Source organism: Hakea prostrata, chromosome 1 (genome assembly GCF_041222555.1).
Source record: "Hakea prostrata isolate BN-2017 chromosome 1, UWA_Hpros_2, whole genome shotgun sequence".
NCBI classification, from domain to species: Eukaryota; Viridiplantae; Streptophyta; class Magnoliopsida; order Proteales; family Proteaceae; genus Hakea; species Hakea prostrata.
In genome coordinates, this window is record NC_142600.1 from 72,546,218 (window position 1) to 72,563,661 (window position 17,444).

Genomic DNA, 17,444 nt, shown 5'->3' on the forward strand with positions numbered 1-17,444 from the left:
TGAGACTTGAGAGGCCTGTGGTGGCATCTTGTCAGCATTGTCCCCACATTATTTATAATTCTTTGATGTAATTTAAATGGACTTTAATTATTTAATATGATGCTCGGAACACATATAACACACAGGCCAAGGGGCGCCGAACCCCCCCCCAAACCCAAACCACCAAACCCACCCCCGAATCCGAATCTCGGCAAAATTAGAGAAGGCATCCGGATCCGAAACTATCGGATACCGATAATAATCCGATCCGATAAAATATCCGAATATGGATTGATAATGTCACTTTTTACATTTTTGTTATATTCTATTTCTTATCACCGAAACGATCGTCCAATTATCATATATTTTTAAAGAAAAATGTTAATACTTTACTCTATCGGATATTATCCTAAAAGATCGACCGATCCGCTAGCGCGGATACGGATTTTTCGTAAGACCGGAACCCTTAAACCAATACGATCAAGGGAATCGAATGAAATGTCTATCTATCTTAACAGATAAAAGATCGAGATTCAAGGTCGGCCAACTTACCAATCGTCAAGGGAATGAATGTGTTTCTAACACGGTAGTAGCAACCTTCTATGTAGAGACTTAGGTCTAAAGAGGTTTTGGATTCAAACTTCTGTCTCTTCACACCTTCTACTCCCCATTTTTCCATCTCCTAGGGGTTAGAGCTGTGACTCCAGTCCTTAAGACTGATGTGATGATGACTAAAATAAGAAATCCTTGAAATACATGGAATAAACTTATTATTAGATGACTAAGGTTAGAAACTTATCTTTACCAATAAAAATATTGATGACCATGATTAGAAACTTTTTTTTTTTTTTTTGGGGGGGGGGGAGGGGGGAATTGAGAATTGTCTAGGCCAACTTACGTGCGCGCCTTGACTACTTCTTAGGGCGTAGCTATTACATAAATTTTACATATAAGGGAAGGCTTCACCCTTAATTTTCAGGGTTTCGATTTCTGACTTCCTATGTAAAGGCATTTGTCTTTTGCCAACTGAGTAACCTCTCATGGTTCAATTGAGATAATAACCATTGTTGGACTTGAACTATTGCAAGCAAAAGATATCCTATAGGGAAATTTCAACGTCACCCCTTGAGTTATCCCCTAATATCAATGTCACCCCTATGTTATCCAATTTATCAATCATACACCCTATTACCAGTACTATTAGCCTAAATTAGTTTTTTAAATAGTACCTAAATTAGTTTTTTATTGATTCAATTCCAATATTACCCTCACAGGAAGAAGATAGCAAAGAAAAAGAAAAAAAATTGTGCAAAAATAGAAATCATGGATATGCAAGAATGGAAGAAGATGAGTGGTTTTAGACAGTAGAGAATGACAAAGACAAGTCTGAGCATTAGGTTTTTCATTCAAGGGTATTCTCGACTTTTGAAAAGCTTAACTTATTAATATTAGCACTTAACTTTGATTGTATCACTAACATATTTTTGCCTTAAAAGGTTCTAACTGATCAACTAAATAATTCAAGGGTGACATTTGTTTTAGGTACAACGGGGGAAAACGTATTTCAGAAGTTTTCACCCTCAGTACAGTGGATAATCTCATAATCTTGCTGGTGTATGTTTTGATTTTATTACTAATAAAACTCTATTATTTACGAAATTATTATTGCCCTCTTCCCTTATAATGGTGTTAAGTAGCCGCTAAGTTTGAATATGTAATGTCTAATTTGTCTTTCATTAAAATTAAGAAATCATAAGACAATGCTATCATATTTATAAAAACCAGATTAAATATCAATTTTACTCTAAACTTCATTTATTTTGAATTAATGAAATAGACAAATCCAAATCCGATTTGGTTTCCCACCTTCACTAAACTTCATTTGTTTTGAATTCATTTATTTTGAATTAAAGAAATGGGTAAAATCCAAATCCGATTTGGTTTCCCACCTTCACTATGCTTCATTTATTTTGAATTAAAGAAATGGGCAAAATCCAAATCCAATTTGGTTTCCCATCTTTACTAAACTTCATTTATTTTGAATTAAAAAGCGAGCAAAATCCAAATCCGATTTGGTTTCCCACCTTCACTAAACTTCATTTATTTTGAAAATATTTTAGGTGATTTTCAGTTTCCAATTTGAGTTGAATTCGATTTTCTTCCTATTTGGTTTCTATTTGAGTTTTATTCAATAATTTTTTCTTTATTTGATTTTTTTTTTAGAACAAAACAAATTATATTTATTTTTTTCTCCACAGTTAATTAAGAGCACTACTGTAAGTTGACAAAAGGGTAAATAAGTAACAGAAATAAGTATAAGGGTATTTTAGGGTTTTTGAGAAAATATAAAGATGACACATTATCAGTAAATTAACTGAACTTAACGGTAGGGGGCAATAGTAATTGTAGATAAAGTTAAAGGTTGGATTAATAATTTTGAAAAAATATAAGAGATACAGTAGTAATAAAATCGAAGTAAATGGGGCAATAGTAATTATCCCTAGAATATCTATTCCCTCCTAAATTTGTCTCCGGATTTTAAACTCTAAACCCAGGATCGAATCAGTTGATCCAATCCATAGCAGAATCGGTTGGTATCGTTCCCAAAAACCCTAAAATCAACTCTTTCGAAAACATCTGTTACAACTTACAAATAACAATTACCGTGTGGCTATTAGGCTTTGGCTTAAACCCATCAGGGTTTAGCTGGTTCGTTTACTTTTTTCGATTCTTTTTCCTTTATCCCACCAAAGAATTTTTTTTTTTAATCTTCGGCAAACATCACCAACCTAACTGGGAGGGGAGGGGAAATTTTGTTTGAATCACGGCAGAGGTTTTGCGAGTCTGAAACAATTCGTGAGTTTGATCAGTTAGCAGAGCGAACAGGAATGGCTGAGTTGAGATAGCGGAACGAAAGGGAACAACCGAAGCTTCAGCTCAGTTTCTGTATCTGCTTCAGTGTCTTGTATCGATTGAAGTGGCGAGTGCAGTTAATGGCAGCAAGCACGCATAAGCGTTCCTTCCCAACGTTCGCCTAAGAAGCCGAATCCTACCCAACCAGAATGAGAGCTAGGAGAGTATCGCCTGCAAAATTGACAAAGATGATTGGGCTAGTCAAATACCCAACAAGAAAGGAGCTTTCTTTATCTGTATTTCTTCGCTATTTCTCATTGGATGTCAGCAGCTCTGCATCTACAACAACGACGACGACGAAGAGAGTAGCGTCAGCAGATGATGATGCAGAGGCCGTGACCAGGATTGTAGAGCTACTCCGAAGACAAGATGCTTACTCGGATGATGAAAAACTCCGGCAGCTTCTGTCGTCCTCTACTTCACCATTCACCCATCCTCGTCTCCTCCAAGTAATCCGGCGATTGGGTGATAGCTCCAAAGCTCTGAAATTTCTTGAATGGATCGAACAATATTCATCGTCACCTTCATCGCCGATCTCGTCGTCTTTCCAACAGGGGTACTCTGCCTCCGCCTATCAGGCCGTGTTCGAGCTCGCTAGCAGAGAACCCGTCTATCACCAAAAGCTATCTCAGGTCCTTCAGATAACCAAAGCTCGTGGCGTCTCCCTTAATCGCGACTCTGCATCACTTCTTATACGTTGTTTCGGCAGAGCCCAGATGGCCATGGAGTCTATACGAGTCTTCAATGACGTCGATCCATCGCTTCGGAACGCATACCTTTGCAATACCATCATCGACGTTCTATTCAAATCAGACCGTACAGACGATGCTCTGCGTATCCTCAAAGATATGCTTGCGCCCGATTCATCGTCTCCTCCCAATGAAGTCACTGGTTCTATTGTCTTCTCGGCATTATTGAAAAGGAATCAACCTAGAATGGTGGTCAGTGGGGAAGAATTAATTGACCTGGTGTCCAAAATGGGCGACCACGGGGTTTTCCCTGATACAGTGCGGCTAACTCAATTGGTTACCAAGCTTTGCAGAACCGGTAATACCGGCCAGGCTTGGGATGTTCTTCACCTCGTGATGAAGATGGGCGGAACAGTGGAGGTTCCATCTTGCAATTCCCTCTTGACAGGATTGGGTCGGGAGGGGGATTTTAAGAGGATGAACTTGCTTATGTCTGAGATGAAGGACATGGGCATTCGGCCTAGTGTTGTAACTTTTGGAATTCTAGTGAATAATCTATGCAAATCGCGCAGGGTTGATGAGGCACTGCAGGTGTTTGAGAAAATGTCTATGGAAGGAGAAAAGGATGGATTTGCTGTTCAACCGGATGTGATCGCTGTTAATACTCTAATTGATGGGCTCTGCAAGGTAGGAAGACATGAAGAAGGTTTGAATTTGATTGACCGGATGAAGTCACAGCTTTCTTGCTCTCCTAATACGGTTACCTACAACTGCTTGATTGACGGATTCTGCAAGGCAGGAGAGATTGATAGGTCGTTTGAGCTCCTTGAACGAATGAAGTATGAGGGTGTTTCTCCAAATGTGATCACACTAAACAGCCTGGTCAATGGGTTGTGCTCTCATGGCAGGATTGGTCGTGCTGTTGACTTCTTTCGTGATATGCAGAGAAATGCCCTGAAAGGAAACGTAGCTACCTACACGACCTTGATCAATGCTTTCTGCCATGTGAACAATATTGATAAAGCAATGGAATTATTTGAGGAGATGGTTGCTGCTGGTCATCGTCCTGATGCCATAGTTTATTACACATTGATTTCTGGCTTGGCCCGTGCGGGTAAGTTGGATAATGCTTGGTCCTTCGCATTGAATATGCGGGAAGCTGGGTTCCACCTTGACACTATGAGCTACAACATTCTTATCAGTGGATTCTGTAAGCAGAAGAAACTAGACAAAGCATATGAAATGCTTAAACAAATGGAACAGGAAGGCATTCGACCTGATGAAGTCACCTATAACACACTGATTGGGACTCTCAGCAAAGAAGGGGACTTGTCCACCGCACACCAAGTAACGAGACAGATGATTGATGAGGGTCTTGCGCCTACAGTCGTAACCTATGGTGCACTGATTCATGGCTACTGCAAAGCAGGTCACCTTGATGAAGCCATGAAGATATACAGAGAAATGGGTTCCACTTCAAAGATCCCACCAAATACTGCTATTTATAATATTCTGATTGACTCTCTCTGCAAATCTAAGGAGATTGAAGCAGCCCTCTCTCTAATGGATGAGATGCACGATAAAGGCGTACCCCCAAGCACTGTTACTTACAATGCCTTGTTCAAGGGTCTTCAGGAGAAGAAGTGGTTGGATAAAGCATTTGAGCTGATGGATCAGATGCATACACATGCCTGCAATCCTGATTATGTTACCATGGATATCCTTACTGGGTGGCTTTCAGCTGTAGGTGAGATGGCCAAATTGAAAAGGTTTTTAAAGGGTGACGAGGCTTCTGTTTCGAACATTTAAAGGAAGTTCTGGGATGAATAATTCTCGGTGATCTGCACATTGTACACAATTTTGAGTATACTGTTTTTTGTATTAGATTGCATAATTTATTGTGGTGTTTTGAGGACCTCAATGCACAACTAATGCATCTTGTTGCTTTTTACATTAAATGTTAGACTCTGACATTATTGAGGGGTCATCTCAAATATCACTCAATTGTCCTATAAGGTATTGCTTCCTATTCATTGCAAAGAACTATTCTGTGCCCTTTTACAGTTTTACTTATATTTTCCATTCTTTGCATTTGTGGATCTGCCGCATTACTAGGATATCATATGTTTTTTGTTGGATTGAATTTCAAGGATTTTATGGTCGTGCAATCACTGATCATTTCGATGAATTCCCAGATTTTCATCTGCACAATCTTCAGCCTTCTAAGAATTTGTCTCATCAATTGGCTGAGCATGTTGCTCAGTGTAGGCAACAAGTACTGAATCTAGCCAGAAGCACCTAGGCATATGTTATATGACTACATATAACCTAGCAATGATAATTACAGCAATGATAATTTTATGTAATTATGCTTATATACAATATGGAATCCATGCATAATTAAGCTAGTAATGATCTAATGTCAGAAAGTCAAGATATAATAAACAAAGTATAGGTTATAATATAAGCATATTAATAAAAAATAAAAAAAATAAAAAAATAAAAAAGAAACAAAGCCATAAACATAAATCAATGTAAATTTATGAAGTATCAACAAGGCATGCTGTTGCCATGGACCTGAGAAAGTGTTTAGACGCTGGACACCAACGCACTACTTGGGTAACACGTTCAACTCCACTAGAACCCAGAGTCAAGGTGAAAATAAAGTTATAAGGTAAGTAAATTAAGTAGAAATTTATATCCCAATGAATCACACGTAGAGATATTGACAACACATCTAGATTCAATGGTATTTCATAACTAACTCAGTGTGGACCTTGATGCCATTTTATGATCTGATATGAAAAGGATTTAATGATTTATTATTGGATACTTTTCCCTCTTTTCCCCCCCTCCCCATCCCGGTGGTGGTAAGGGGCTCAAGATAGATGGTGTTTGCACTGCTTATGACATCTGGATTCTTTTGTTTAATTACTAATTGATCTGTGTTGTATGTCCAATTATTACAGTCACACATAGTAGAACTCCTCTCGAAGGACATCTTTGCAAACATCTTCAGGTGAGTTTCATCAAGAAAATTGCATTTATGGAGTAATTCGTAGCCTTTTGGACTGGGGTGGTCAATCACAGCAGTAATGGTCAATACACTGTACTTGCAGAGTGGAGTGGAACCATTGTGCCCAGCTTCTTGCAGAGCACAGTGGAGAAGTAACACTCTACTTCTCTCTTGTTTTCATTATAACAGCTTTAGTCATATAAGATTTTGTCATAGTTTGTCTTGGAATATGGATATAATAATTACTGTAATATCCCCCATCTCTGCCAACTTGAAGAGTATGGACTAACTAGGGGACTGATAGAAATCTGTGACACTAAGGGAGGATCTTACTGTGAAGACTCATACTAGGATTAGCCTGACGTTCAAAGACACAGTATACAGGAGGAAAAAACATAGAGGAATGGGTAGAAAATGGTAAGGATTTTCAAAGGAAAGGATGGGGACCCACAAGAGACCTAGTGGAACCCATTTGCTAACAATTGGGCTAGCCAGTCAATGTAGGGGTTGACACCCCATTGACTGCCAGACCACCTGGTCAATGGTAAAATGGTAAGGTGAAAATGATAGATGAGGTTCTAAAACCCTAACAGTAATCCCAATACGAAGTAGAGGCTATTCAGTTCGTCAGGATTAGAGTAGAGCCTTAGAAGAGGTAAAGAGAGGAGGAAACTAACGCCAAGGTGTTGGCTGGTCGGATTGAGGATTGAAGACTGTTTCTGCCAAGGAAAACACTAGGGAAAGGTAGAACTCTCTGCACTCTGTCTTCCCATGTAACCTTTATTGCATTTGGCAATAGATGGACCATTAATAGGACCATCAATGCAAGGAAGTGGGGGAAACCAAAGGGGTTTTCCCTATTAACAGTTCCTGCACATTTCTAAAGCCCAAAGTGAATTACTGAAGTAGATTTTCTTTTTGGTTGGAAGAGGGGGGGGGGGGCATTTCAGTAGGAGTAGGGCAAGGTTTCTGTTTCCACCGAAGAATTAGGTGGAATGAAACCCAAGAATAAGGGTTAGATTTGGGGGAAGGCTTTAGGTGGGAAGCTACCTGATGTAACCCAGGGTCTGGGTTAGATTTTCAGGATATTCTTAGATAGGATCATAGGAACCAGCACTAATTAGGGCCTGAATGGTAGGAGAATTTTAAGGTTTCAGAATCTGGGGCCTTTCAACTAAGTGCAAAAACTTCTGAGTTCTGTTCTGGTTCCTTATTTACTGGCAAAACTGAGAGCTGAATGGGGTGGAAGGGGTTCCTACAGGTCTGAAACAGCAAGGGGAAGGGCTTGCGGGCGGTGGGGTTGCTGCTGGAGTGTTATGTCAGCAGGGACAGAGGTCTAGGGGAGGTTGCACAGGCGAGTGAAGGGGCGGGGGTATGGTGCGATGGCTTAGGGAGGTAGGGAAAGAGTTGGAAACACTTATGTACTTGTAAACTGTAACAGCTTGCTGGACTGTGCTTGAATGCTTGAAGGAGCAGAATAAGAAAGCGAAAGTTGCAGAAATTATCGCAAATCCAGCTGCAGGTCACCCATCTCGACATCCAACGACTTCACTCAAGTCCATTCTTCAAATCATAACTCTATTCATCAAATCAATCTTTTTTCATTAATCAACAGTGTCCATTACACCTAGTGACTAGGCTATTTATAGCCTCAAATCCCAAATTAACGTCACTAAGGAATTAACTTCACTAAGAACTCGCTAACTAATAGGGATCCAACTAAAACAATTACTTTCTAAATAAGGATTCAACTACTAATTTCAAAAAACCACTTTAAGATAAGGAACCCTATCCTAACCAACTAACAACTTTATCATACTGACAACTAACAAACAAACAACCAACCAACTTGCCAAACTAGGACTCCAAGTAAAATTAAAAAAAAGACAAGAAAAAAGAAAAGAATAAGAAAAGAAAAGAAAAAGAATTGAACTCCAAAATTTTAGCTGGATCCAACTAAGTAAGACTCGAACTAGGGGTGGAAGATGACCAATTTGCCCGTGCACTGGTTTGGGCCCCCTGGTTTGGCTCCTACTTTTGAATTGGCTTGGGCCCCCTGGTTTGGCTCCTACTTTTGAATTGGCTTGGGCCCTCTTTTGGCTCTTCTTGGGCTGTGTGGGGCCAGGTTACATCAGTTCTCCCCTTCTTGAAGTCATTTATCTCCTGATGAATATGCTTGTCATGTGCTTCAGGGTCAACCCTCTGGAGGGCTTGTATGTGGACTCATCCTCTCATCTTGCAGTGGGGAGGAAGTTGTAGGTTTATTGCTGCTTACACCTTTCCTTGACAGAACCTTGGTGAAATTGACTGGTGCAATATAATCTTCAATCCTAAGTGCCATGAGTGTTAGGAGCCTTAGGAGGAAGGATGGAGTGAACAGCCATGCCTTTGGAGCCTTTCTCTGTTGACTCCTTTATCATTACTGTAGTTATAGCCGTGAGAATGGGTGTAGTATCTTCACCAAGAAATTGGAGACTCAAAGGAGGTCCAGTTCTGCTTGGGAGTGGTGCTGGTATGGTCCTGATGTCTGTCACCTCTGATGGAGTGGGGGCCTTGACTACTTCTTTGGTTTCTAGGACCTTGGCATCATAGGCTAGGTACTCCTTTTCAAGAATTGGTGGTTTGTTCTAGGCTTCATCTTCATCATTGAGGGCCGCTTCTAGAGGTGGGCAAGGGATAACTTCTTCAAGAGCTGGTTCATGGGATTGGGAGACTGTATCTCCCCTACTTTGGGGACACTCACTGGCTAAGTAATCCTTATTGCTGTAGGATCCCCTGTTGTACTCTGTCCTAGGAGGTGGAGAGAATTTTGAAGGAGAATTGGTGGGTGGTGGATACCTCTCATGGACAGTCTTTTGTTGGATGTATACCTCTTGATCAAAATTGTGAGTGCAATAGGACCTGATGTGGCTGATATGGTTATCCTTGTCACGTACTCTTCTTTACTAGACCTTATGATCTCTTCTATCAAGTTTAGTGAACTTTGGGAATATCGTTGTTGGTGTTGCTTGACTGGGTGTTCTTGTGGGAAGAATAATTGGCTCAACACCTCTAACATCTCTTCCGAGGTGTCTGGTTCAGCGTCTGAATACCACATTTGCCCCTTTTTGTAGCTCCACCATTCACAAGCGTATCTCCTCAAGTATCTCTATGCAAACCTCATCTTATCATTCACTGAATAATGATGTCTCTCAAAATACTTGTTTAGATCCTACAACCATTCGTAGAACACTTAGAGGTCTTAGATGCCATCATATGTTTCTAATTCATACATCTCTAGAGGTCTTTGTGGTTGCCATATCCCCTTGTAGATATGATGGTGTAGACTATTATCACTACAAAGAAACACATTTTTGGCGACGCTTCTTTTTTCAAGCGTCGCCATATGAAAATTTTTGCCAATGGTTTTTTCATAATCGTTGCCGAATATAATTTTATATTCACCGACGATTGTAATTAGATCGGAAAATATGTATTTTCAGCGACAATTCACAAAAAACTGTCACCAAATATACTATTATTAAAAAAAATCTATTTTTCGCAACGCCCAAGTTTATAACCGTCATCATATAGCATTTTCCCCAACGGTTTAGAAAACACTGTCTCCAAATAATGTGTAAACCGTCGCCGAATGTAAAGTGTTATTATATAACAATTCGTAAATAGGATATTATAATATTTTCGGCGATGGTTTGTTGGCAACTGTCGCCATATATAATATTTTCGGCGACGTTTGTTGTTAATTGTTGCCAAATAGTATATTTTCGGCCACTCTTTATTGAACCGTCAACTGTCGTCGAATAACATTTTCGGCGACGGTTCTCTGGGAAGCGTCGCCAAATACAATATTTTCGGCGACGCTTTATTGTGGACCATCGCCAAATACTCTATTTTCGGCCACTCTTTATAGGAAATTGTCGTCGAATAACATTTTCGGCGACGGTTCTTTGGGAAGCGTCGCCAAATACAATATTTTCGGCGACGATTAGTTTAGAAGCGTCGCCGAATATCCAATAGAATACCTCGCCCAATCTTTTCATTCTCCCGCTTACATTTTCCGATCGCTCTCTCTCTCTCTCTCTCTTTGTGTCTCTCACTCACGCTCCTTTGCCTTCAGCTCTCTCGCTCTGGTTCGCTGCCTCCAGCTCTCTCCCTCTGGTTTGCTGCCTCCAGCTCTCTCGCTTTCTCCCTCAAGTTCATGCTATCGCCAGCTCTCTCTGTCTCTCGCTCACGTTGTCTCTTGCTGCCTTTGGTCGCTCACGCTCGCAGGTCTCTCTCGCTCGTGCTATCTCTCCAGCCCTCTTAGCTTGCAGGTCTCTCAAAGGTTTGTTTCATTAATTTTAATCTTGATTTTGCCTTCGATTGGTGAGATTTGGGGTTCATCTGTGTATCTTTCTCAAGTTTTATCTTTGTTGTTGAATTAGTTTATTTACTGGTCTCCAACTTTGGATGGTCCAGTGCAACACATAGCTGCAACAGGGGAGAGTTTTGATGAACCTGAGATGACTGTGCCTCCTGGGAATTCACTCCCTCAACCAAAACGAGGGCATGATGATTTGGGAGTTTCTGGTGGCGAAAAGAGGTGGCCCGGATGGCCAGGGGAGAGTGTATTCCATTTATTGGTTCCTTCACCAAAAGTTGGTGGCATCATTGGCCGTAAAGGGGAGTTTATCAAAAGAATGTGTGAGAAGACGAGAGCTCGTATAAAAATTCTTGATGGTCCTCCAGGCACTTCAGAAAGGGCTGTAAGTTCTTCTTAGAAGACAATCTAATATTACTGAAATTTTAACATGAAGATCCAATCGATGCATTTCAGATTCTCGTGCGGTAGCCCAGTTATATTTTGTGGTGAAGTCATACATTATTTATCTGGTGTTAGTCATTAGCTTCCAAGCTAACTGAAAATTTTATATGAGATTCTTGCATGTGTAGGACTGCATTATGAAGGTGTTTTTATTTTCAGGTTGCATGTTTTACTAATTAACCAGTAAATCTAGTTTGGTGCTCTTTTGGTTGAACATGCTTTTAGTTGCATGCAGATGTTTTGTTAATTGATATAATAGACACTTGGTCACATGATGGATACCTATTTAACTCCCCTGCTTGGGACATGACAAATCCATTCCTGTAAAGTCCTTACCTTCCACCCGCTAACGGCAGACATCTTAGAATGCCTCTGAAACAATTTCTGTATACTGAGGAAACCTAACTAGCAATCTGATAGTGATAAAAGATTGAAAGATCTCCTACTTCTAATCTAAAAATGTATATTAGTTTTCAGAGAGGATGGAATATCATCAATGGTAAATCCCATGATAAAATTCTAAATGCATGTCTTACTATAAAATGCTAAGAAAATAAAAAAGAAGTATCACATTAAACAGGGCATTAATCCGAATATGGTGCCTTTCATCACAATAACTGAGATGAATCTGTGCAGGTTCTGCCCGCCAACCTAAGGCAACAAATCAGTCACCAAAGTGACTCCATATTAGAAGAACCACTGGTCCAGATTGCAGGGATCAGCATTGAGCATTACAAGTGCTGAAAAGTAGATCTGATAAGCATTCAGAGATACCTTGTAAGAACATCTGAACCAAGAGCTCTGCATTTTAGTCTTTTAATTGTTTCAGCTTTCCTACATCGGAGTGACATTTTGGTTTGAACTTTGCTTTTAGTTTCATATTTCAACTAGAATTTGTGTTTTGTTTTAAGTACATGCTTGTAACACCCAGTTAAGATTAGAATGAACTGAGGAAAATTTAGTGTAATCGAACAAGATTATGAATTCTTCCCCCTTTTCCTTGTGGAGTTCTGTTCTTCCTATTTGTCAAGTTTTCCTTCTGTCCAAGCCACCATAGCAGCAGCATATTCCTGAGGTCTGCACCAACAATATGCATCCACCAAATAAAAAAAACATTAACAATGTGTATTCACTAAATAAATAAAAAAGCATTAACAATATGCTGGAATACTACACACAGCATAAGATACATCCAAGGAAACAATCTAGATACAGAACAGCTTCACTTAACTCCCAAGGATTCTCACATTGGAAAGAACTTCGCATGCTCAATAAAACTGGGGCTATAGGAAAGGGTAAATAAGGTGCACTTGATGCCTTGTTGGGCCAATATCTTAGTACTTCCCCTCAAGTTGGAGCATATAAATCCCCCAGGTCCAGAAAGGGAGAGAGGAAGAGTTGCTGGGGCTATAGGAAAGGCTTCAGTTGCGGTACACACATGATAACCTATGATGAATGACCAATATCTTAACAGAAACATTCTGATGATTTTCTTTTCTAAGCATCCTCTTTAATTGGAAGGCAAGCTAGGGGTTTGGGTTTGTCATTCCAACCGAAACTAGGTATTATATCTAGTTTATATGTGAGGTGATAAGCTGATAATGCTTTCCAGGGCTTTTTATCTATTTCATTTGCATTTTACCTGGACTATCAACATGGTTTAACTCATTAAGCATTGGATTTGGATCAGAGGAGCATGAAAAGTACTGAAGGAATTTAAATTGTCATATTATTCATTCTTTCCAGAAAGTAGGCTTGGTTTGTTTTACCCCTTCTTTTTTTGGCCCAAAATTTCATTAAGGCGTGGTTTCATTATAAATCAATGAATTTTCACATAATAACAAATCATCATAAGAAGGTTATACATTATTGTTAGCTAATGTAGTCACCCATTTGCATGGTTAAAGAATTAGAGATGTGATGAGGCCATGAGGGTACAGTTACATTAGCAAAACCAAAAAAAATTAAAGATAGAAGATGCCACCACTGTTATGGAAGCAGCTTTTCATCTATGTTGATAGTAATTGTTGTCTAGACTGTCAAGGCTCCCAGTCCCTATTTTGCTGGGCAGCCAAGGTTCTGAAACCCGGTGACTTCAGGAAAATTTGAACAGTTATGTCTTGATTCTAGTTGAATTGGTGGAGGACTCAAGTATTTTTCTTCTTCTTCTCTTTTTTTCTTTTGTGGGGAAGGGGGGGGGGGATTTGCTTATTAAGACGTATTATAAAGCAGATTGGTGGGTATGGATATTGGTCGGATGTGCCAAAAGCTTGGATTCCTGTTGTTACCAAAATATGGTGGGCATGATAACAAAGTGATTTTGGTGAGCAAGAACTAGGTAAAGGTGTCAATCATAGTGTGCAAAAAAACCAATTATATGTATGAGCTTCTTTATTACTCTCTAAAGGTATCAATCATAGTGTGCAAAATAACCAATTATTTGTATGAGCTTTATTACTCTTTCTCTCTCTCTCTCTCTCTCTCTCTCTCTCGTCCTTATAATATGCGTTCCCATGTGGATGTGCAAAATTTGTGGAGAAATAAAAGCTACCTGTTGTTTCCTTGGTGTGGTGATCACACCTAGATGCAAAACCGCCTCAAAATGTTTGGTTGCCATGTTGACACAATATACATGCCGAGTTCAGATTTTTTTTTTTTTTTGGGGGTGGGGGGGGGGATTAACCTCCTACATCTTAACCCATTAATAATATCAGAGTGTGTGGTCTGGTTAGTAGATGCCAATTTCAGCTGGTCATGATCTTGATTCTTGAGGCAGTCAAACTATTCGTCAACCCAAAGAGTTCATTATTCACTAACAACATGATTTTGATAACAAAATGTGTAGTATATTATACTGAAAAAATGATTTATTTATAAAGAATTTCAGATGCTTAGTTTTAAAATAATGTTAAGAACATTATACATAAAAAGCACCTGGAAATTGAACTGGTTTAGATCTACAATTATGTATAATACCAGTCAGGATCATGAATACCTAACTACTTAGGTTTAGGTTGATCAGTCAATCTGGAATGCATCTGACAAGGTTTTTGCACTTACTTGTGGTACTACAAAGTGAAATACATAGAGGAAAATTTTGCACTGATGTGTTGTATTACAATCCTCCGAAGAAATTAGATTTTAGATAATGTCGTTACATAATCCTTAAAATTGGGTATTGATTGTTCACAACTTGTTGCTATTTCAAAAGGTGTTGATTTCAGCAAAAGAAGAGCCTGATGCTTCTATTCCTCCTGCAATGGATGGCCTACTGAGGGTTCATAGATGCACCATTGATGGTTTGGATGGTGATGTTGCTCATGCTCCGCCAGGTGCTGGTGCTACCGCATCAACAAGGCTGCTAGTGGCTGCTACGCAAGCTGGTAGTCTAATTGGGAGGCAGGGTGCTACCATAAAATCTATTCAAGAAGCATCTAATTGTATTGTTCGAGTTCTCGGGCAAGGTACTGTGTGGTTCTGCTTAGGGCAATCATTGATGCTTGCTTTGTGAAAAGTATCATTTCTGTTCATAATCATTTATTTCCTCTCTGGATTTCTTTTCCTTGATTCTCTTATGTTTATTGTTTCTGTCATCCTGTATTGTGCTTTTAGAATAATGATCTGGATTTGCTCTTATGCTACATCCCTTTCTTTTATGTTTATGTATCAAGTAGGTTAGTGCTCTATTTTAGTCATGTTTTGTCGTGGCAGCAGCTGGGTATATTTGATGCTGCATGAAGAATATGTACAATTGACGCTTTTCGTTTTTTAGGAGACTTAATGCTGTTTTTGGCTTGGGAGGTGTGGGGAAGGTAGGATAGTGATGCAATTAGAGTGTATAAGCAGGACAATCAGGTCTGGGAGGATTTTCTTTTGGCCCAATTACTCTCACAAGCCCAACAAAATTTTCTTAAAATTTTTGTAGTTTTATTTTCTTCTTCCTTCCTTCGATATATGGACTGGTATTTCGGACTTGATTTTTCTCTTATTTTTCGATTGATCTCAAAGTCATTTTCTGCAATTCTCTTGTCTTTTCTTATCATTGTTTAGCAGTGACTATTCGTGGCATAAAAATTACATCCTTCTGAATTTACTTTAATTCGTACCCCAACTTAAATCTTATGGATTTCAGTTCTGCTTGCATACTTGCCAATTTCTTTTTGTTCTGAACCTTCTTACAGCTTCAAAATTAAACATCAAATTGATTTCCTGTTTCTCTACTGCTTGTCTGGTTTCAGTTTCATCAATGTCCAAAAATCTGTTTTACTTCCAATAGTCTTGATATTTGGTACTTAATTGACCCCCAATTGGGTTTTTTGTAAACCTTTCATCTATTCTAGATTTTAGAATTCCTTCAAGTAGGAATCTTCAAATCCTATTAGTCTTTACTATTTGATGTAGCCAGATTTCTGGTTATCATGTTCTCCCATTCAATCAGAGCCCTTAACCAGCATTTCGCTTGAGTCCAATCCCTGATTCTCTGCTTATAAAATTCTTTGTAGATATTGTTTTATTCCATAGCGCAACTGTGCAATCCTGCTGCAAACTTATCTCCTGCTGGATCTCACTGGTTGGAGAGAAGCACTGTATTAGGCAGGAGTCAATTTATATTGTTAAGTTCTGCCTTGCATTTTTTTTGGCTGAGTGGAAAACATGGGAAAACATAATTGGAAAGCCTTTATGTTTACATTTTATTTGATGGACTGGTTTTGGTTAACAAACAATGGTAGCTCTTCTCCGACGACCTCTGCTCCTTCTCCAGTAACCTTGTCTCTTCTCCGACGACCATTCTCCCCTCCTCTCTTTGCTGTCCCTTGATGGATCCCTCTCCTCCATCCCCCGCCCCCGATCCTCCATTGCCGCCCCCCTCCACCACCCTGAACTAGAACCCCCTCACCTCTGCTAACCATCTTTCGCCATCTCCAACTCCCCAAGCTCCTTCCCAATCCTTGCCGTCTGCCTGGAACACCCTCTTCCAACCCTCCACCCCTGACCGCATTCTCTCCTTCATTCCTTCTTCTGCTTCTCCTTCTGGCTCCCTTGTCCCTCTGGTTCGTTGCCCATCCTCTGCTACTTCTCCTGAGATTCTCCGCTGGAAACTTGCTGTTCTGGGTCAGTTTCTGGGTTCTTGCCCCTCCTTTGGGCCTTACCAAAGCCTCCCTTGCCAAACAATGGAACGTGCTTGGCTCCCTGGAATCTTTTGTTATTGATAAAGGATTTTGCTCTTCAAATTCTCTTCTGTTGCTTGTCACTCCAAAGCCAATTGAGGGTTCCCCATGGTATGTTGGGAAATCACCAATTTTCATCAAGCCTTGGGAACCCTCTATGCCTCTCCGCGGGGATGATTTCAACTCTCTCCCCTTGTGGCTCAATCTCCCTGGACTTCCCCTGGAGTTCTGGAGTCGCGATTGCCTTAGCCGTATCGGATCTGCGTTGGGTCGCCCTCTACGCTCGGACCTGAAAACTTCCAGGATGGAGTGTCTCTCTTATGCTCGTATCTGTGTTGACGTTCCTACCTCGAAGCCCCTGCCGCCTTGTATCTCTATTGTTGATGACTCTGGCAAGCACCTCAATCAAATTATCGTGTACGACTGGGTTCCTTCGCGATGCCACCTTTGTCAAACTTTTGGCCATGAAACCCATTTGTGCTCGGCTGCTCTTGCCCTTGTCGCCATTGCCCCTGCCAAGTCTTCTGCTGCCCCTCTACCTGATGTTTCGACGAACACCGCTGCTACTAATCTATCTTCTCGGAAGATTCTGCTGTCCACCACTGCTGATGATGGCCGTCCGACTTGTGCTATCTTGCAGACACCTCCGTTAGTTGAACTGATGTCTCCCTTGGAATCAGTTGTTCCTCACAAATTGATTGACCGTTTGGAACTTATCACTGTTGATGCTACCACTGCTACTTTGCTGCCGGCAACTTCTCTCGCCGGAAATGTTTATCAAAGGAAAAAGAATAAAAAGAAGATCCACCGTACGACTGCCTTGCTGCTGAAGATTGTTCCTTCTGAGCCTCCTGTGCCTGTATCTGCCTCTGCCA

At 40.2% G+C, this 17,444-nt stretch overlaps 2 protein-coding genes across 2 annotated transcripts; both read left to right on the forward strand.

The window, feature by feature from the left end:
• The first annotated feature begins 2,587 nt into the window (after nt 1-2,587).
• Nucleotides 2,588-7,404, forward strand: LOC149029860 (Pentatricopeptide repeat (PPR) superfamily protein). Its single transcript, XM_089142202.1, has one exon. It carries the CDS (start codon nt 3,042-3,044, stop codon nt 5,388-5,390), a length of 2,349 nt encoding a protein of 782 aa, XP_088998328.1. The 5' UTR covers nt 2,588-3,041; the 3' UTR covers nt 5,391-7,404.
• A 3,660-nt stretch (nt 7,405-11,064) lies between these two features.
• Nucleotides 11,065-15,232, forward strand: LOC149029861 (flowering locus K homology domain-like). The gene is made up of 2 exons (XM_089151725.1): nt 11,065-11,342; nt 14,613-15,232. The coding sequence occupies exons 1-2, from the start codon at nt 11,100-11,102 to the stop codon at nt 14,910-14,912; spliced, it is 543 nt and encodes a 180-aa protein (XP_089007851.1). The 5' UTR covers nt 11,065-11,099; the 3' UTR covers nt 14,913-15,232.
• Nucleotides 15,233-17,444: the final 2,212 nt, after the last annotated feature.

Coding starts and splice junctions, on each gene's coding strand:
- LOC149029860 (XM_089142202.1), top strand. CDS start 3,042: ATGAGAGCTAGGAGAGTATCGCCTGCAAAATTGACAAAGATGATTGGG.
- LOC149029861 (XM_089151725.1), top strand. CDS start 11,100: ATGACTGTGCCTCCTGGGAATTCACTCCCTCAACCAAAACGAGGGCAT. Junction 11,343..14,612: donor CAGGCACTTCAGAAAGGGCT/GTAAGTTCTTCT, acceptor CTATTTCAAAAG/GTGTTGATTTCAGCAAAAGA.